At 38.5% G+C, this 22937-nt stretch overlaps 1 protein-coding gene across 2 annotated transcripts in view; it reads left to right on the plus strand.

Moving 5' to 3' along the window:
* LOC122811902 overlaps positions 1-22937 on the plus strand; it is a 294398-nt gene that overhangs the window by 170331 nt on the left and 101130 nt on the right. For both annotated transcript variants that reach the window (XM_044084055.1, XM_044084057.1), the window contains one exon: positions 19362-19457. In XM_044084055.1, the coding sequence (XP_043939990.1) occupies positions 19362-19457 (96 nt within the window). The remainder of the gene's footprint in view (positions 1-19361; positions 19458-22937) is intronic.

Consider the following 22937-nt stretch of genomic DNA (forward strand, 5'->3'; position numbering starts at 1 on the left):
ATGAAAAGCTACATAGGAAAAATAATACAAGCTGTACCAAGCAGGAGAAGTGTACTGAGGGCAAATGTGCACAGAAATCAAAGAGATGTACATAGAAAGAAGTCAGAGGTGAGGGGAAAGGTAAGGGCAACTACAGTAGATGAGTTACCAGAACAGGAAAGTATGCTGAGGACAATGTGCACAGAAATCAAACAGATGTATACAGAAATATGTAAGAGGGGAGGCTAAATATTCAAATTCTAGTAAGATAATTAATATGAAGGTCCTTATGTCATAAAGACAAATTTGTAATAATAAAATTTTGCAATATGTATGTCAGAATATTTAATGGTGGTCACACTTCCTGAGTAAATGTAAGTAAATGAAGCAGACACGATATTATAGGATGTAACAATTACACAAATTCACATTGTAAAAGAAGAGAATTACATGACATATGAATATCATTGACATGCTGAGTAGAGAAGACAGTTTGCAATGATAAGTAAATACATTATGGGATATTTGTACAGAACGCATTTCGTCAATATAACATGTTGGAAAATAGGAATGGCTCAGAAGCCACAATCTCCTTTTGCAAGAATCAAATCCATCCCATCAGTGTCAACACTGACCTGTGTATTAACACAAGCATGAGAAAGATCCCCCTTGAAGGAAATTATGCATGTTACTATTCTAATGGTTATGCATCCCATATGTAGGTATGTGTGGTGTTACAAATGTGGGAGCAGAGTGTGACATTTGTAATAACCTTCAGTAACGCACTCTTGCCTGACACAGTTATTGTGACGACAGATAAGAAATGCAAGCACCACACTATGATACAGTATATTCCCCATAGTTGTGTATTGTTGGCATCTGCCACAGGAGGTAGCAATGGGTATTGTGACAATCAGATGAAATTAATGTGAGTGAATTAAGAAAGGAACCCTGAGAATGAATGTCATATCAGCATGTCAGACTGATGGCAATTAAATGAGTGTGCTCATGTGCACACAGTTGAGATCAGTCCTATATCAATGTTCCATGGTCAAGCAAGGTTTCTCTGTCTGTACACATATCACCAAAGAACTGCAGCACACTTGTGTACACCACAGTACTCAATGAATGTGCCACAGTAGCACTGTCACCATGAGACTGGCAGAATAAATGTCTACTGCTGTGAAATCCAGACCTACGCTACAATGGAACATCAATCTGTACAACTCCTCCAAATAACAATATGGCTATTAACCCCATTTGCCACAAAGGAGCTGTTATCACAACTGCTGAACTCCATCTATGTGAAGTCATTCAATCAGATGTATTTGCCCATAATTTTTATCTTCTAAAATGGATGGAGGACACCACCACCACTCTATACATACAAAGTATAATTGGAGGGGTTGTCTTCCATGCAGAACAGTTAAGGACACAAATGCTTACAGTCACTCAGTACTGGTTTGGAATACTAGCCTAAGAGTTGAGAAAATCAACAATTTAGCAGGATCAACGAATGTGCCATGGTATAGTGCATCACCGATTGTCATATGTGGTTATGTGAAAGCTTTACATCATGTTTATGATTCAAGGAATATGTGTCCTTGTAATTACTCAGAAAAAAATCTTGCTGTATGTCAGACAACATTGTCTGATGCTAGGTACACCCAAACATATGTATAGCCCCCTGCTGTTGTTACTGTGGCTAGGTACACCCAAACATATGTATAGCCCCCTGCTGTTGTTACTGTGACAGTAGAACAACAATTATCCAATGTGGATATAATCCTGTATTGAAACCCATGCCTTACTTAGGCAACAACATACATTATATTGTCTCATGTCCTCAGTCCTGAGGAGGTGAATTACTACAACTGTGATGGAATGACAATCTATTTAAACGACAGCATCAGTCTTCAATACAGCCTTTCTAAAGGAAATGTACAATAAAAACTTGTAACAAGAAACATCTACACGTGATCATAGCACATGTGGGTGACAACTCTGTTAAAAATATGTACACATGAACATAACACATGTGGGTGACAACACTGTTAAAAACATCAAGAATAGAAAGTTCACTGCCAGCCAAGTAAATGCTCCGTAGCTACGCTTTCTATAAACAAGTGTCCACACTAGTAAAAACGGAGCAAAAGCAGGAAAATCTTGTATAAAATTCTATTTTATTCTCCAATAAAAAAAAAAATAAAACAGATGAGCGCGCTTTCGCTTACAAAGCTTCATCAGATCCATGTTGAATAACCTTCCCCCAAGGCATTTATACCTGTTCAAAAAGCTTATGACCAATCAGGCTTCCATATCAATTACTACTTTAAAAAACAACATATATTTAAAGACATCTTCTAAAAACTTTAGTGTATCTGCTATAAACAACTTTACTATATGTCACCTTGCAAAAATTATAAACAATAAAAATATATATACATAAAAATATATATAAACTAAAACTATAAATAACTATATGTTAAAGATAGTACAAACACTTACCCACGTCTATGACTAAATCTGGACAAGTAATGAAATTGGTACCCTGATATACGTGTGATATTAATTAACTAAATTACTTGATGAATTAGGTACAATGGAGTTCCATATTGCTCCATTTTTACTAGTGTGGACACTGTTAAAAACATACATTGACTGTAAGCAGTGACGTCAGCATTTGAACAATAAAACTAATATCACAGGCTTATGAATATTTGCTGAAACAGAAGTGCAACTACAGATTTATTTGAGGACTGTGACACTGCACATTTCAAGGGATAACAATATTGTGTATTACCTTCATGTTTCTGCTAAAAAGTGGTTGCACAGTACAAGCACACTGTGTATATATACCTCACATATGTATTTGCAGCCTGTTCTGCACAGTAAGAGGAAGAAACGGATGACAGTCATTCCTGTATTTGAACTCCCTACCTATCAACTGACAGAATCTTCACAGCAATGTATTATATGCACGCACCACAGGAGAACTCTGGTTGCATGTAAGACACACAGCATCTTTGAAAGGATGACATCAGCTGTGTCATGCAAAAGAGATGTGTGTGTGCAAAAATGGATGGCTTCTACAAGTTTCATTTCTCCAAGTCTTTTGAGTTTCTAATATCATGATGGGAATGGGCTCCATTCCTAAGTCAAACTATGATTAAAGTTTGAGAAATTAATATTTTTTTCAGTCTTTGATGGTAGACAAAAGTGTGCTTAGCAGCACCCACAGTGTTCCTTCTGCGGTTCATATGGAATTACATGTATTGGCAATATATCTAAATACGAATGTAAATTCTTTTTTATGGGACCCATTGCTCCTACTACTATTGGAACTGTCTGGGTAGCCTACTTACACATTGCCCTCATTTCTGCCTGCATAGCCTGGTATTTTATTACTTTGTATCTCTCTTTGTACGTGAAACACTGTTATCACTGGGTGTAGCAATTTCAGTTATCAACTCTACTTTTGTCTTCTTTTCATGGACTACTATATCTGGTTTTCTCTCATCTATTTTTTAAATGTTGATAGTCGGTGAACCCATGTGACATAAACTTCATAATTCTCTATAATGCATTGTGGCTCATGTTCCAATGCTTTTCATCTACTTCAGTACTGTAATGTTTGAACAATCCCCAATACATCACACCCAGCAACAAGAAATGTGACTGTTTCCAGTTCTGTTTTACAGAACCTGCAATATTATGTTTCTCCCACATGCTCAATGGACTTTGTAAACCAATGTGTGCATAGTCCACTACCCTGGGCCTCCAATATTAACCTTTCATCATTTGGTTTAAATTCACTTCTCCTTAACAATTCCTGCATCAGATCATGATCAACATGAGCTTGTTCCAGGAGTTTTCTGTACTTGCAACTATATTTATGCCTTTTCCACATTTCTTGCCTTCTCATCTGATCCTTTTCCTTATATTCTTTCTTTTGTTTTTTTGCAACATTCAGTTGCTGATAGACTTTTGTCTACTTCTGGTTTAATTTCCATTCCCACTTGACTTTGATATGCTTCTGCAAAACTAAGCAAGGAATTCATCTTAGACTTGTTCTCTTCATGTTCCAAAACTTTTACTATGTTTGGATTTGATGAGGTCAGCAGGTACGTATGCATTCCTATGACTGCAGATCTATACGTGTAATCAACTTTGATGAGGCCCATACCTCCTTCAATATATATATATTTATTTATTTATTTATTTATTTATTTATTTATTCCAGTTTGGTGACCGGGGAGGTCCACTGGACTCAAGAGTCCATTTTCAGTGGAGGCCCGGAGATTCTTTTACATTGCATACAGTATGTAGTTGTAAAAAAAGTTTTATAGCAGGATGGGTAGTAGAAAGAGGAGGAATAAAATACTAAGTAGTTAAGAAGATTACAAGTAGTTATGAAGGAGAGGAAGAGAGACATAGAGTGAGTGGCTGGGAGGAGATTGGTTATAACTTATAATCAGACTATAAGAGAAAGGTTTGAAGGGAAAGGAGGATAGCCAGGATAGAAGGAAGGGGGAGGTTGGGAGGTATGGTGTGTGGAGTGCAGTTACATTTTCTGTGAAGAAGCAGGTAGGAGTGTAGTAGTCTTTTGAAGGTGTTTAGGTTGTCAGAGCAGAGGGCAGAGCATTCCATTTTTTAGCTAGGGTGAAGGAGAGTAGAAGCTGACCAGCAGGACGCTTTGGTTTGTAGATGGAGATGAGGTTTTGGTGAGTGGATCTAAGGGGTCTTGGAGGGCTATAAGGTTGGAGGATATTAGATAAAGCAGGGCAGCTGGTGAGTTGAAATAGTAATTTGTGGGCTGAGACTAATTGGAGGAAGTCTAGTTGATTGGGGAGTTCTAGCCAGTTTATAGTTAGTAGGGAGGAGCAGTGGTGGGAGGAGGCTTTAGCTTTAGTGGCAAATCGAGAGATTTTGTTGTAGCATATTTCTAGTCTGGAGGTAAGGGTGGAAGATAGATTAGTAAGCAGAGAAGCACCATAAAGAAGGGATGGGAGAAGGTAAATTGTGGCTAAGGTCAGTCTAGTAGAGGGAGAGAGGGAAGTGATTATTCCTGTAGAGTAGGCCGAGTTTTATGTGGGTTTTCTTGATGTTGAGTTGGATGTGGGTATTGAATTTTAGGTTTTCATCAATGGTGACTCCCAAGAGTTTGGTGGATGGAACAATATCAATGGCAGAGTTGTTGAGGCTGGTAATTTGGAATGAGGTTTTGTCAATGTGGGTGGATTATGAGGGGGTAAATAGGAGGATTTTAGTTTTGTTGGTGTTTAGTGAGAGGTGGTTTTGGTGCATCCATTTTTCAGTGGTTGAGAAGGCAGATTGAGTTAGAGTCTTGAGTTCAGTTTGATTGGAGGCATAGCAGATGAGAGTGGAGTCATCTGCATATTGGACAATTTTGGTGAAGGGAATGGCTTTGTGGAAATCATTAATAAAGATGTTGAATAGCAGAGGGCCAAGAATGGAACCTTGGGGAACTCCTGTGGGTGTTGGAAGGAATGTGGAAGAGGATTTGCCCCATTTCACAGCTTGGGACCTGTCAGAAAGATAACTGGAGAACCAAGAAAGAATTTTAGGGGAGATGTTAAGGTTAGATAGATGGTTAAGTAGATGGGTGTGTGAGATGGTATCAAAGGCTTTAGATAGATCTAATAGAACAGATGAAACTAAGTTACCAGAATCTCGGGCCGAATTGATAGAGTGTAAAAAGGAGAGAAGGGCTGTGTTGGTATTGTGTCCTGGGCGAAGCCACATTGGGTAGGAGAGAGCAGTTGATGTTCGGTTAGTAATGGCAAGTGCCAGTGAATGCATTTTTCGAGAAGTTTGGAGATGGGAGAGAGGATGGCTATGGAGAGGAAGTTGGAGAAGTTACAGTTTTTGCCACCTTTGTGGAGAGGGAGAATAAAAGCAGAACGCCATAGTTTTGGCACATAAACTGGATATATAATATAATATATATAATATAAATATAAATATAATCTTAGTATACACTGATTTTACATTTCATTTAATGAGTGAAGCATTTTTCTTGTTTTACAGTACAAGTGATCCAACACCTTTTGGGGCTGTCAATCACCCGAAAACTGTAGTTAGAACAGGAAGAGCAAATTGGTTTATAGCTAAGACTTTCTTCCTAGATGTTATGGCTGTTTTTGTTATTATTTGAGTCTTGTAAAACATTCCATACTGATTTTTATTCACATTTCTGCAAGTTTTCTTGTTGATCCTTCATCAGTTCCAAATATTTATACACTCCCTTCTGCTCAAGTTCCTTTACATCACATTCCTGTCCCAGACTGATATTTTCTTTGTGCTGCAGCTTTCCTGCTTTAAATGTTACTTATGCACATTAATCAAGACCAAATGACATTTTTATATCATCTAAGAAAGTTTTGGCCACTTTCAGTTGTGCTTTCAGCTCTTCATCTGATGAACTATATAAAGTTTTAAGTCATCCACAAAAAGAAGATGAGAAGTCTTAATGGGTTAAGTGCAAGACAAAAAAGCAGCAGTAACAAAGAGTCACTCTGGAATATCCCCCTTTAAATGTTATCCCTGGGCTAATAATTTGTCCTTTATCATGGCTTAGCTGCAAAGTGGTTTGCCACTGTTTCGTGGTCACTGTAATGTAACTGATCAGTGCAGTATGTATGTTATACCTTTGTAAGCACTTATTTATCCATGCATGTGGGACACTGTCAACTGCATTTTTGTAATCTATCCATGGCATACTTAGATTATTCCCCTTTTTACAATTCTCTATTATGACTTTATTTAATAGCAAATAATCCTTTGTTCCACATGACTTTATTTTGTTACCCCTTTGTTCTATTGCCATGATTGAGTTTTCTTTTAAATGATATAAACTCTGTTGGCAAGAATTCTCATGTATAGTTTAGACATTGTTGGAAGGCAAGCTATTGGTCTATAATTTTTAGGATGGCTTGCAGGATCACTCTTAAGGAGGAATATAATTTTTCCTGTTGTTAACTAGGTTGATGCCTATTTGAGGCGCGCATATAAACAGTTCTTACTCAGGACTAATTCTTTGTGTAGAGGTGTTTATACTTTTAGCCAGCAGTTAGGTACTGCATCTAGGCCTGGGGTTTTCCATTTAGGAGCTTTTTCTAATTTTGTTTCAGTTTCTGTGGCAGTTACTTCATTCCATTTCGTATTCTGTACATGGGAACTTCTTACTGTTTCTTTTATTTCTTCTATCCATAGAGTATCTTTATTATGTTCAACAGGATCTTCATATATATTTCTCCAAAATGTGTCTATTTCTTCTTTTTTGATGATATTTCTATTCCTTTTGTGTTGCTTCCCAATTCTCTATAAAACATTTGGGGGGGGTCATCAATGAATTGCTTATTTTGTACTTTTGCTTTATATTTATCAGCATATCTTCTAAGTGTTTTCTGTCTGTTCCGATATCTTTAGTTTATTATTTGCAGAAATGAACAATAGAGCCTGGTCTGTTCTAATACTGAGCGCTGCTTTTATCACGTCTTTGTAAGTATTTCCGTTATTTCTTCACTCTTCTTGTCTCAATTGCTTTAGAGTTCTCAATATTCAATACTTTCATGATGGCATTTGGCTTCTTCCCTTTCTTTCCCTTATTGTCCTGTATTTTTATGGTGAGACTTTATCTGTTGTTAATTTAGCTACATAGTAATATATCATATTTACTTCCGTTGTGTCACGTGAATTTCTGTTAATAGTCTCACTTGCTATGTTTATTTATTTTATCAGACTTTTAACATTTTTGGCCTTATTGATTTTGTATAATCTGTTTCTTTCATTGATCTTATTATGTCTATCCATCTGTATTAAATCAAGCAACTCTTCAGTTAGATCATTTTCTTCTAAACTGAGTGCACATTCTTTGGTCTCTGTTTCCTGCAGGCATTCCACAGAAAGTTCCATAACATCTTCCTCTGACAGTTTGTCTTCAGCTGCATCCTGCATCATCCATTGCTCTTTCTTATGGGCACTCACTGGCCTATCACTCCATATCATTGACTGCATTAGGGTTGCCACCATTTCCTGTTCTTTCCCTTGCTGTGCAACTCCAGCTGAACTTGTGTACTGGTTTTCTGCTCAAGGCTCCAAGTGTATTCATGTAGGAACTGATCAGATGTCTCCCATTCCACCTGTTTTCCCTTAATTTGAGGACTCACTGTTCTACCATGCTGTGACGTTACCAGAGTTATATTTTCTACATGCCATTGGAATTTCATCAGATACTGCAGACAACTGTATTGTGTTTTTGATCCACTTCAAGGGACTGTGCATGTGTAGCTAACAGAGGTGTTAGGCTTCTTGGAGGCCCAGTGGTGACCTCCTCAGCAGTGGAGAGACCAATGCAAATTGTCTGTGCAGCTGGACTTTGAATTTTTGCCTACTTATTGATAATACTGCCATTAAGCAGATATTTACACTACTGTTGTCATCATTACAGACATGTTAATGGAATGGATGTAATGCTAATTTATTAATGTTTCTGTTTTTTTAAGGGGGGGGGTTCCACTCCCTTAGCTTTTGTGTATTCTGAAATGAGCATTGTGTATTCAATTGTTTTGTCCTGAAGATGGGTGCACTGATTCGGTTTGAGGAGACTGCTTTCTGTATGTGATACAATTTTTTTTTCCATTTCATGTCATATAGGATTATGGCACCCAGACCACCTGTTCCACAAAAGTGACCATTCAGTGATGCAGAAAACAAGGTCATCATTGGAGCCTTATGCTATATGAATCCTTTCTGCTTGACAGTGGCAGAGGTGAAAAGTTGGCCAAACTGCCAGAAAAAAGCATATGGCAGCAGGTTGTCACTGACATAAATGCAGTGAGCAGATGTGTCAGAAATTATAGGTGCATCAGGTGGGTATTATGCCACTGATATTATTATAGCCACATGCAGGACGGCAGCTGCAGTAGCATGAGAACAGATTGCTAGAGGTGAGTGTACTGCTACAGAACCAGCACTCACTGAAAATGAGCATTTCTTTTCCACTGTCAGAGATCCAGACAGCTCAGCAGTGGTTTCACACAGACTCTTTGATCTTGGTGCTGATGTGGACAACAGACCGAGAGAGTCTCAAGAAGAAATCCCAGGTATGCTGTATGTATAAGACAAGTAATGCCATTCTAGACATCTTCATGTGTTACTACTACTACATTTGAAAGCATCAATGCATGTGCTTTACAAGAGAGAAGAGTCCAACAGAGATTATGTTGTAGGAGATGGTCAATCTAATTGATTCTGGGGTATTTCTTAAGGGTAGATAGGCAGGGTATTATTCTCTTGTCCTTGTATCATTGGCATTGTGATGCTTATTAGCCTTCTTTCTACTGCCTTCCCCTTTTTCCAGGGACATCAGAATTACCACATTAAAGACCACCTTCAGATGGTAAGCACAAACTTTCTTTGATTAGTAATGACCATTACTTAGATCTGAGGAGAGAGTAAAAAATGTTGTAGTCCTTTAACATCTGAAATTGTTTAACAAGAGTGTGAGGAACCAAGTTTGGATACTTTTCACTTACTATTTCTCTCCTGCTTGTGTTTATTGGTTATTATCACAGGTGACCCTGACAGTGGCAGTGTAGAACTCATACCCCCTGACATCAGAACATCAGTAGCCTCTGATGATGATGATGATGATGATGGATGATGATGATAGTGATATAGAGGCACAGCCAGGGGGTGCAGAGGTTCAGTCTGACACTGAGTTTGTGGCTCACACATCCATTGACCTTATTTTGGACACAGTCAGTATGCCTACACATACCCATTGCACTCAGGCCTCAGTTATAGGACAGGTTGAGGATGACATGGTTGATCAGGATTGTGTAGTTAGTCCAATTGGACAGCTGGTTGAGTCTGCCCATAGTCATTGTGATGGCATGGTGTCACACAGGAGGGTTGCTAGAGGTGCTCAGAGGAGGCCTATTATCCACCCTTGTCCTGATGCTGTTGTGCAATTACATGCCACAAGATGTATGTGTAAGGCCATGCTGGAGGAATAGGCATATCCCACAAGGGCCTCAGAAGAGATTGTGCACATTCTGACATGCGACTGCCTCAACCATGTGGATGACTCATTAAATAAGATGGGTGACACACTGGATCGGTCAGTGTCAGTGATGGAATGTTGGCTGGGGAAGGGCTGGCATCCACATGTCAGTATAGCTACAACATCCTCTGGTGTTAGCCAACATGGCCATGGAAGATCCTATGCCCATATTGGCACTACTTCCACTGTTACATCAGTGATTGAGGTGTCCACACCTAGACGTGGCAGGCCATGGGATTGTGGTCCTGGACGTAGTCATGAAGAGAGCTTCTCCAGCTGACATCACTCACATTCAGGTATCACCCCCTAATTTAAATACTTTGAACCAGGGACATGGAAGTGACAGTGTAACTCCTGGCAGAGGCAGTTTGCATGGTCAAGAGTCATGACACTGAACTGACAGCTCTACCATTCATGGCTCACACCTATCCAACATGGCAGGATATAGGGCTACCACAGAGCTTGACTCTAGTCATGTAGTCATGCAGACACATCTACTGTTAGTGGCGGCAAGATATTTCCTATTTTACTGAATGTTCTGCATTTCTTACTCACACACACTCAAAACTTTGGTGTGAGCCATTGCCTACTGCCCTCCTCCACCCTGTGCAAATGATGGTGACTGTGCCATGCCTTTGTTCATTTGGTTTATAGATTCATAAGTTCATAGGATGTCACTAGGCTAATGTCCCTAGGGCCCTTACTAGCCTAACCAAGTTCAACCCTTGTTTCCTTAAGGGTCTAATGTTATGTTCTATGTTATAAGCAGATCTAAATCATCACAGACTACCCCTATCCAAGAGGGACACAGGTGAAATCCCTGGGGTGAATTTGCAGTGTCCCATCCAATCATCCAAGTTACACTTAAAAAGGGTTCATGAAAGACTCTGTTTAATGTGTATTGGAAGTTTATTCCAGAGGAGAAGCAATCTCTGGGAGACATGCCTGTCTCTTTAGCAACCCATGTTGATGTTACATGCTAGATTAAGGTCTCTAGAGTCAGTGAATCATGTACCATTTGACTTATGAACATGCAGCATTTCCATTAAGGCAGGATCAGAGGTTGCACTGTATGCACGGCACAGGTCACCTCTGAGTAGTCTATATGATATAGAGTATAGTGACAGTGATTTCAGTCTGTCCACGTAAGACATGTGCTGAAGACCCTGAATTTTCTTTGTGAGGAACCTTTGAGGTCTCTCCAGTTGCTGCAGGTGCCAGTTTAGGCACATACTAAAGAGAGCATTATACTCTATTATTGGCTTGATGAGGGAAGAGTACAAGGGCGTATAACCTCTTTTGTTCTGGAAGCTATGCCCTTGCTTATGTTGTGAGCAATGTAGGAGGCCTTCCTTACCACCATGGAGGCATGGTGATCAAAAGTAAGGCTGCTGTCAACCTGTGTGCCCAAATCTCTCACCACTGATTTAGAACTTAGGGTGTTGTTATTAATACAGTAATCTGCAAGGACATCCTCTTTGTCAAGGAGGACATTTTGCAGAAGTATTTATGAACATCCTGTGGAACATAACAAAGATGCTAAATGGATAGAAGAAGTAAAAGAAAGAATAAGAAGTTCAAAGATACAGAATATGAAATAAAATGATGTAACAGCTAGAGAGATTGAAAGAAAGATAAGAAAAGCCTCTAACTGGAAAACCCCGGGCCCAGATGCAGTGCCTAACTTCTGGTTAAAAGTATTAACATCTCTGCACAGAGATTTAGCCATGAGTAGGAACTATTTTTATGCACACCCCAAACAGACACCAACCTCCTTAACAACAAGAAAAACAATGTTCCTGCTTAAGAGTGAACCTGCAAGCTATCCTAAAAATTATAGACCAATAACTTGCCTTCCAACAACATACAGTGGATATAAAAAGTTTACACACCCTTGTTAAAATGCCAGGTTTTTGTGGTATAAAAAAATGAGACCACAATAAATCATTTCAAAACTTTTCCCATATTTAATGTGACCTATAACCTATACAATTCAATTGAAAAACAAACAAATCTGTTAGGGGAAAAAATGCAAAAAATAAAAAACGTACAATATGCTGGTTTAATAAGTGTGCACACCCTTAAACTAAAAGATGCTACTAAATACAGAACAGCTTGCTAAGTATAGTATCCCAGCACTTATCTAGAAGCCGCCAGCCCTCCCTATGGCCATATCACCTGACAGATGTGACTGCAGAAAAGGTACACAGTACCAAATGGACCACACCTAATAACTGCATTGCATACTCACAGGCAGATATGAATCTGGAGCCTTGTGCAGCAGTGTGACATCTCCCCCTGTGAACCACACTGAGCAGCAGATCCGGGACTAGCACATTGTTTTCTGCCATCCTTCAATAGGGAAGTACAGATAATATACCCTCACACTGTTCAAACTGCAAATGTGTCTATCCTCCTGCCCTGTCTATCTTACCAGATGACATAAAAAACTCATATGAACAATACTGCACAATTATCATCTGTGCAACATAGTACAAGTTAGTAAAAGGAAATATGTGGTATAAAATTTAAACATTCAGAAAAATCTTCAGCAGAACACTTACTGGCCTTTGTTGTGCAGCTATATAATATATTTAAATAATACAGAAATAAGTAAACAAAAACTTACCAACATGCCCTGGATGTAGAGTCAAAATGCATGGCCTTACGTCATGGAGACACTAGAAATGACATTGATGAAGGCCATTCCACCTGCCATAGCACTGTTTTTCATCTTGCAGCATGTTTGTCATTCTAGACAGACATTGCCCAGTTTAATCTCATATGTCAGTGACCCATACCATGAAGTGCCATCAGCAGGAGCAAACTCATTACCAAATAACTGTCATATTTATTTGGTGGAGCCACACTCCAGGCAAAGGGTCTGCATCTCGGAACACTGGGGTGCTTTTCAGTTTCAGAAGACAGACATAATGCATACTCAGAGTAGCACTCACAATCAGTATAAAGAAAAGGCAGTCATGAAAGTTAACAGGCATACATTTACAACAGATGTATGTACAAAACCGAACCTGTGGGGTGCAGGCCTTAGATAACTTCAGGTAACAGTATATCAACTAACAGCCTGTGGCAGCATAGCTCTTAACCTTCCATCTCCAAAATGTGGAACACTACCTCTCATAATGTGGAACAAATGGGCAAGAAGTGGAACATTTCAACTAGAAATCTCATACCACGGTTAAAATGTATTACTTTATAGTTATAAAAACTTCTTTTAATGAATTAATATGATTCAGTCTTATTTACCACCAGTATCAATAAAAAGATTCTTAACACCAAATGTGTGACAGACCCTTTTAATGTGGAACAATGAGGAGAATGCACTTTTTAAGACTCAAAAAGGAAGAATATTTTTCATAATGAGGTGCAACTGAGGTAAGTTTGGCAAAGATTCACAGTTCATGCTCAAAGAGTACACTACAGCCTGGCTTAATACAGGGGATATATAACTGCCTATGCTGCAGTAGCAGGGTGTTATTGCATGTTTCTTTAGACATTTGACAAGCTTCATTACATAGCAGGACTTCGAGTCCTATGTAGCAATGCTAATTTTCACAGACCCGAATAGTGCCATTTTTGAGTGATAAAGATTCGTAAATTTTCATGCTTCATCAGTGTGTAATACATGAAAGGTCTTAAATATTTTGAGCAAGCGACACAACTCTCACTTACCATAGCCAAGAAGCTAATTTGTCTGGTGGTACAAATTGATAAAAGACATCAGGACCATTAAAAAGATTTTATTGTACTGCACACTTATATTTAGTTTACTATAAATGCTACAACTTTGTTGCAGTTTTGTGTTTATTGCAACTATGATATAGTGCTTTAGAATATGTATATGCTGCATGCAGAGCGAGTGAAACTGATAACTTCATTATAATGAAGGCATTATTAAGAGGACATATGTCAAAAGTGTGTCAGCAATTGCGAAAGGTCAATCCAGAGGGCAGGTAGTAAGAGTGAAAACAATGAATCACCAGGGTTAATATAAACAGTGGCTATACTGTATTGTGGATGATAACTACATGCAGTCTACCCCTACATGCATCGTGTGCCTGCCCAGCACAATGGCTCAGATATCACAGAAGAATGCATAATTTAAATAAGGAGTGGAATACAATCTGCATGATAGCTGTGAGAGGACATGGACAAGCACTCTGGAAGGGGTGAACAAGCCTTCAGGGGCTGGCTAAGGATACAGGTGGCTGCTGATGTCATCACCGTCAGGGGACATACACAGCTGGTGTAGACTTTTTCTATGCACTTCATCAACATGAGTGATCTTGACAGGAATAGGTATAGAACTCTGATAATTGCCTACTAGGACATTGTTTGTGGACCCAGTCATATCTCACCCCACACATCTGATGGCTATTTCCTTTTTTTTACTTTGATGGACAATCACAGGTAGACAGCGACCATGCTGAGGTTAAGAGTATGAGAAGTATGTTTGCTCTACTGTTCTAGGTACCTAGAAGAAGCATACTGTGGTTATAAGTCTGATGTGTCATAAATTTAGCCAGGTAGATGTGGTGATAACTGTTTGCATTTCATAGCTCCAATAGTGTCAGTAGATCAGGAAGAGTTCTAGCAGATGAATTGTAGCTGCCAGCCAGGTAAGTATGCAATATACAACGTGAGCACCATCTGCTGTGCAATAGTCACAGTAGTCAATATTAACTTCCCTCAACAGATAGCCTTATCCATAGTATACGGATACCAATTCCAGATCAATCATCTGTTAAACAGCAGGATGTAGGAATGCTTTATTTTTAGTACTCTTTGGTATGTGTTGGCTTCCAGAGATGAATCGTTTTTTGTGGATCATGTTGGTTTAGATCCCAGATGAGGGGACTTCAGCAATGTCTTAGAGGAGATCTAGAAATGCAATTATGATTGCATGCTAACCATCACTACTTGGTCTCAATGAACAAATTAATATCAAAGTGTGCTAAAAGGGAACTATGTTAAGGAAGAGTTAGTTTATTTATTCTGATCCTTCCTTTTTTAAGACCTTGTGTTCCATTGTGGTTTCTTTAACTGTTAGTATTTCCTCTACATTTGTTAACTTTTATTTATATTAGAAACATATATTTAGTGCCTTTTAGAAGAATTGAGGATGTTTTTCACTGGATGGCTTAGATTTAAGTGAAAATATTTTTAAAAACAATTTTATTTTTCAGACATTTTACTTGCAGTTTTATTACTGGTCATTGCATTTTATAATAGTTGGTGTGCGAGCATGAAATCTTACTGACTATGTCTTTTAACAAGTGATACAATGGAAGGTATTTAAATACAGTGTTTTCATTTTATAGGTTTTTCTGACACAGTTTGTTTTATCCCAGACAAAAGCACTTAAACTAGGAATAAAGTGGTTTGTGTGAATCCTTCTGTGGCATGTTTTATGTTTAAGATTAGAATGTTGGGTAACTGGAAGCCAGTTAGTTCCAGCTAGTTTCTGGTAGTAATATTCCTTTTTAGGTACTAGTAGCATTTTGTCTAAAAACCTTATTACTTAAGATTTTCAACTTCTGTCATTTGAGGAGGAAGCAATGGCAACTAGGGTAGTCCATATTCAAATAGTGGAGGATAATTATATCAATTTAATACATATGATTTCACTGGGTATTTTTTTTTAAATCGTCTTACAATTATACTAGAATTTCATTTTTTTTTTTTACCATTCACCCAGTACGCTCCCAATTCTTCCTACACAATTTGCCTACCAAATCTAATACCTAACATTTGCAATTCTTGGTTTGCAAAATATATGCCTTCTGTAACACCTTCGTTCCCTAAACTCCTGATTTTCTCTTTGTTTTTACTGTTGCCATAAATCCTGTAATTTTCCTTCCATTAATTTCAGAATTTATGTTACTGTTTGCCTCTGTAATACAGCAATTCTACTCTGTTATGCTGATTTCATTATCTGGTTTGGTTTAAAGGACCACTTTGGGCAGAAACTGAAAAAATTTACTTTTTATTTCATCATGAAATGTACATAATCCAAAACTGCCAGCAGCACAATAACTACTTATTACTAGAGGAGAAGAAACTGTTAACTCATGTTTTTATCACATGTGGAAGTATGGAGATCATTCTTTAAGGAGGAAAAAAATCACCGGAGAAAGGAAATACGTAGCTGTCCTTTAACTTTATTCTGAGATGCAACCATCGTGTCATTAGCATATGACAATTTGGCGCAAAATTCAAAATTCAAAACCTCCATTATTGTTCATTTTCTGTGGTTTCCCTGCTTCATTAACTTCAACTATTACTTTGTTGATACATAAACCAAATAACAACAGAATCAAAGCACATTCTTGTTTTACCCCTTTGCTCATATTCCATCTGCCCTCAGTTACCCTAAATAACCATTAACTGTGAAATTCATTCATCAGTTCTTATATACCTTCTGGATCCAGTTCTTAAATCTTGGCCCAAATCCACAGATATCATGGACAAGAAGTAGTTTATGTTCTAAACTCTCATATGCCTTAGCTACATGCAGGCTGCACCTATATCCTGCAGTGCACCCTCTTCAACTGCTAGCAATGAATTATTTAATTCACAAGAAAAGTCCCTGTACTCTTTACAAGAATGTATTCTTTCTCCTTCTTTTTCTTCCCTCATTCTATTTTTTTCCCTGAGATGAATCAAGTAATAAGACCTTATAGCCATTATTTAATAACAACATACATCTCCATCTGTTGTCTGTCACATCAACAAGAAAAGTTATAATTCCTCAATACAACTGTGATCTGGCATATTTTTTCTTTGTGCCACTCATTTAAAATGGCTACAAATAAGACTATGGTCTATTATACCATGACCCCCCATTAATATTCCAAAACGTGCATGCTGATTGGCCAGCGTGCACGTTGTAAATCGACTTATACTAATGGAAAAAGGTCCGGTCGCCCTGACTTTTTCCATTAGTATAAGTCTCTTTTAAAACACTGTCTCGCTATGTTAAAAGAGTTTAACATAGCGAGACAGGTTTAAAAAAAGCAACGGAGATCTCCGTTGCTTTTTTAAAGCTGTCTCACTATGTTAAACTCCTTTAACATAGCGTCACAGTGTGTAAAAAGCAACGGAGATCTTGCTTTCTCCGTTGCTTTTTTTTTAAACCTGTCTCGCTATGTTAAATGGGTTTAACATAGCGAGACAGCTTTAAAATAAGCAACGGATATCTCCGTTGCTTATTTTAAAGCTGTCTCACTATGTTAATCCCATTTAACATAGCGAAACAGTAAAAAGCAATGGAGATCTTGCTTTCTCCGTTGCTTTTGGCCACAGCTCTGATGTACTGTGTAGGCATGCGCAGTACATCAGAACTGCCGCGGATACCAGACAGCTGCGGAAGGGCAGCAAAGAGGCATTATACAATGCCATTATTTAAGAAAAGTAATTATTTCTTTTCTTAAATAATGTCATAGTATAATAGCAATAACCCACTTCTGGGTGTGGGTAATGCAGGATTTACCCACGGTTGTCTTTGTTTGGTCCCTCGGGCTTCGACCTCGGGACCAAACCATGCCAACTGTGGGTAAATCCCACATTACCCACACCCAGGCGTGGGTTATTGCTATAATATAACATTTTTGCTCCAGCCATTTAAAATTGTTGTCATGTATCAAAATGTTTATAAAACAGGTAAGTCAGACCATCTTCCACTGATGTGCTATTGCCATTTACGTGATGTAATACTCCTACCACTTCTACTTTTACACAGACTTTTGTCTCCCCAGGGTTTCAACTTTGTCTCCATATGAGCACTGAAGTCTCTCAGTATGACTAAAAAGTCAGTACATGGTACCCTATGAAAAACCATACCTACAGTCTCCAAAAAGGCCATTCACTCTAAATACCTGCTAGGTATATCTGCACAAATAAATGTCAGGGCATTTTGTTTGGCAACTCACATGCACATTGGGACACCCCTCTCATCCACTGGCTTAAACTCTAACTTCACAGAACTAAGTTGGGGACTTGTAAGTATTCCCACACATACCAGGGCTTCTCTTAAGGGACAAGTCCAGAGTAAGAGAGAGAGAGGCCACCCCCAGACAAGAAGTCTGGCTTTGCAAGTAATGCTGTGTGTAAAGATAGGAATGCTTGTATATAGCTGAAATGTTTAAACCTCATACATAAACTCTGACTTCTCCCCATCAAGAGCAACATTCCACTGCCAGAGTCTAGTCTGTTTTAATTTGTCCTACTACTGCCCATCACTTGCTTGATATAGCACTGGGCCCCCATATGGTGGCTCCATACATCACTTTTGGGCTGAGAGTGACCAGTCATCACGAGTCATCCAGCCACCGGGCACTTCCTGATAAACATCATCCCCAAGGCCTGGCTATAGATAGAGGTCCCAGTATCCTTGCTCTGGCTAAGTTTTTTTCTGATTCTCTTTTAAGTGAATCATCATAGGGGTCCATTTTGAAACTTAGGATCACAGGTTATGTGGCTTCTCATTTTTAGACCAATTTATTAAGGGTCACCTTACCAGAAACACAAAGCTCCAGATGGCAAAGCTCCAAGAATCACAGATGCATAAATGCCCTCCACTGTGTCAGGGTCATGATCTCTGGAGAAGAGAATATAAAAAGCATGTTCAAAGATGTGCTTAAATCTCTATGTTTCTTTTGTTAGGCCATTCGCTGACTATTGTAAGGGATTTGTGATATATTAGCAAAATACAAAGGAATGTTTAAAAAGATACACTATTATACAAGGAAAATTAAGGATATAAATGCAACATGGTATTGCTACAGGATAAAGAACCAGGCTTGGGCATTCACATATGAGATTAGATATGCCTTGCCTTTAAGCTTACTATGGATCAAATCTTATTCAGTGCTCCATTAAATGGAACAGCCGACTTGAACTCCAAAAGGGCACATATTTCATTATTAAATGAGAACTATAATAAGATATGGTAAGGAATTTTCATATTTTCCAAATAATTCCAATATTACTTAATAAGATGAATGTGTCGAGAATGTAAAATGTAAACCAATAGGAATGTCGATGGATGATTTAGAGTGAACAAAATTATAGTTTTGATACAAAATAATGAATGCAGAATGCAGTTTGAGTCATATTTAAGGGAATGACATCTGAAAGGATGTAGAGGATACCCTCACCCATTTATAGTAAATAAATAAATAAATGTAACTGGTTATACGTGTATGTATGAAAGGAAATCTCATGTCTTTCATAGTTTGGTTTCTCATGAGATTACTGTTTTCCCTTCAAGAACATGATGTCTTTCCCGCTCCAGTGGATCAAAATCTTTCAGCATGTGGGCTCAGTAACAATAAAGAAGATTGTACTGCCATGTTGCATATCGCAGGTATGTGTTATTACATATTTTTATATTTCAACCATAATGTGCAGATTAATGTGTCCAGGGCAAGTATAATAAAATGGAAAGGGAAAACTAGAGATGTTAACAAGCCTGAGGCTCCCACTCAGTAACAACCCTGAAATCTTCTGCTATAGCAGCTCTCTCCCTCCCTCCCTCTCTCTCTCTATATATAAATATACTTATAGATAGATACTGATATACACACATATATACATATAGAGACATATCTTGCAGCTAACTGTAGGGTCTGCCCAGCAAGTTAAAAAAAAAGACATAAGAACCAAGTCCATTGCAACTACAAGAGGTGTGATCTTTAATAAAGTATAATATCACTCTTATAACACAGTTTATAAGAGAAAATGTGCTATATCTTAAGTTATTTACTATTCGTTATTGCTATATCATTTTTTGACTCTGGTTTACAAGTAATCCAGAAAATACAGATTTATAAATATAACCTAATGCAAACACATCATGCTATGAAATTGTTTTCACTATAAGGACAAAATTACATCACTCTTACGTACACTGGTATACTCCTTAATAACTTATGAAGTGATGAACAATGAGAATGGCATCCTGAATATATTTTGATAACAAACCTAAATAATTCAGGTATGTATGAGAGACAGAGAAGTACCCACAGGAGATAAAAAGTACAACCGGCCAGTTAGAAGAGAAATGGGACTTGATTAAGTGGGACAAACCATACCCCTCAACTGTACAGATTTTTGCAGAATGCCCAGATTTTTGTTTTATATTTTAGGTCCATTTTTTCATAAAATTATGGCTTTCTGGCAAATTAGTGGCAAATCATTAAAGATTGAAGTTAGAAAATAATGACAGACATTTGAGTTTTAGACTTCATACGCTTCAGAAAATTAAGGCTAATGGAAAACCTATTATCCTATCAACTTTCTAAGTTTGTAAGAGCAATATTTAAAATTGTCCCTATTTGTACCACTTTTTTATAGGTTCATAGGTTCGTACTAGGCTATCTGCCCTACGGCATTTATAAGCCTAGCCAGAATGTGTTTGGCTTTCGCCACCCATTTTAAATTTATTTTGCTATGCCCTTTTTCGAGGTTAGTATACTGTGCCTCTGTCTAACAGTGACACAGAAGTGATACCCATGGTAAACCTACGATCTCCCATCCACTCATCAAGATTCCTCTTGAAGAGAGTCAATGAGGGACTCTGCCTAACCTGGACTGGAATTTTATTCCAGAGTGAAGGGAGCCTCTCGGTTATGAATCTGTCCCTCCAGCATGTCCTATTTATTTCAGTGCTGAGGTTCAAGTCTCTTGAGCGCATAGCTCGATGGGATTTGGACATTCTGAGGTGCAGCATGTCCATTAATTCCAGGTTGGACATGGCTTTATACGTCAGGCACAGATCGCCTCTGAGCAGGCGGTATGCCACTGAGTAGAGCTGGAGTTTCTTTAACCGGGCAGCATATGGCATCTGTTTGAGCCCTTTGATCCTCTTGGTGAGGTACTTTTGGGGTCTTTCCAGTTGCTGCAGGTGTCTGGTAAGGTACATCCCAAAAGGGGCATTGTACTCAATTATGGGCCTGATGAGGGATGAGTAAAGAGGCACGATGACCTCCCTGATCTAGATGTGAATCCCTTCATGATTAGGTGGGCTATATAAAATGTTTTTCTAACCACTTTGGCCACGTAGTTGTCAAATGAGAGATTGCTATCAACTTGGGTCCCCAGGTCCCTAATTACTTCTTCTGTACTTAATGGATTACCACCTATGTGGTAATTTGTGGGCACTTTGTTTTTGCCAAAGGGGATGACTATACACTTTTTGGCATTTAGCTTGAGGCCATGGCTCTGGCACCAGTTGTCTGTTTCTATGAGGCCCTTTTGGAAGTTGCTTGTGTCGGCTGGAGAGTCGATTATGGTGCCCAGTTTGCAGTCATCTGTGAATTTGGTCAGCCACAGTCCTTCCGTGTTGGCCTGTACCTACGAGAAATATATACCGAACGAGAGAGGTCCCAGGACTGAGCCTTGTGGGACACCACTTGTAACTGGTTTGACCATGTGGGTTCTGTCCTTGAGCCAGTTTGCAATCCATCTAGTACTGTTAAACCTGTACTGTTAAATAGATTTTCATGGCTTTGTCCAGATTTCTTACACTAAGAAGTTGAGAGGTATGGGACAAACTGCTTATTTGTGACAGAAAACATACATCAATGCATGTGCATATGTATCTGCATGTATTCCGACCAAGGGATGTAGTGATTGATGAGAGAGAAAAAAATTGATTTCAGAGAAACTCCAGTAAATCCAGTCAGCGCGGTACTGTACTGCCAAAAATCTTCTTTTCCTGTCTAGATTATAGTACTGGATTTGAGGAGGATATCTTTCTGAAAGCCTTACTTCCTGGCTGCTGTAAACCTGTACTGTTAAATAGATTTTACAGAGTAAATTCTGCACACAGTGAATGATTTGAGTTAAGTGGGTTATCACAGAAAGACTGAATGAACAAATAATTATGTTAGAATATTTATTAAAAGGCAGGTACACATTCTTGCTTGAGGTTCCCAAAACTATTTTTCTTGCAAGGACTTTAAAAGAATGGTGAGAGTGTTGCATACGACAGCAACAAATATGCAACAATATCTGTACAAGAAGCTCTATGATGGTAGGGTAAAGGAACTGCTTACTGCATACACACACACACACACACACACACACACACACACACACACACACACACACACACACACACACATAGATAAACACACAAGAAGACTGGAAGAAGAAGAAGAAAAGATTGACTTCAACAATTAGCTGAGTTTCTGGGGTCATTCTAAGGGGATCCAGTTCCTGTCAGCCTGGAATGATGTGGTTGATATACCACGTTGCTTTGCCAGAGATGATCTTCACCTATCACCTCTAAGCTTTCAGTTACTGGCTAAGGTAATTGTCTCCCCATAGTGCCTTTTTAGGTAAGGTCTCAAGAACAAATTTCCAACATGAAAATATCACTCTCAAATAAATGAAAGGTTATGCTGCTAAACATTAGGAGTTTAAATCATAAACTGCACTCTCTGGAAGCACTCTTATCCCTGGAAGGATGTTGACATATGTGCAGTCACATAAACTTGGCTCAGAGCCAGAGAAAGTACCCGAACCTTGCAAGGCTACAATGCCTTCCACACTTTCAGACCGCAAAATGAACATGTGAGAGCCAAAGGAGGAGGAGTATCTATCTTCATCAAAGATAAATACACCTTTAGACTGGTTAGACAGGAAAGCTCCATGGAGTTACTCCAAGTTCAACTAATAATGGCATAAATAATTTCCAAGCTCCTGTTCCCACAGATGGCATTGACAAATATACTAAGGTACACACAAACGCCCTGTACAAATAGTTACACAAATATATTGACACAGCTATAGCTGATAGGATCAAAACAAGATCCTCAAGAAGAAACAAGCCTCCCTGGTA

This window comes from Protopterus annectens, chromosome 9.part0 (assembly GCF_019279795.1).
Source record: "Protopterus annectens isolate FY-2018-M chromosome 9.part0, PAN1.0, whole genome shotgun sequence".
NCBI lineage: Eukaryota > Metazoa > Chordata > Ceratodontiformes > Protopteridae > Protopterus > Protopterus annectens.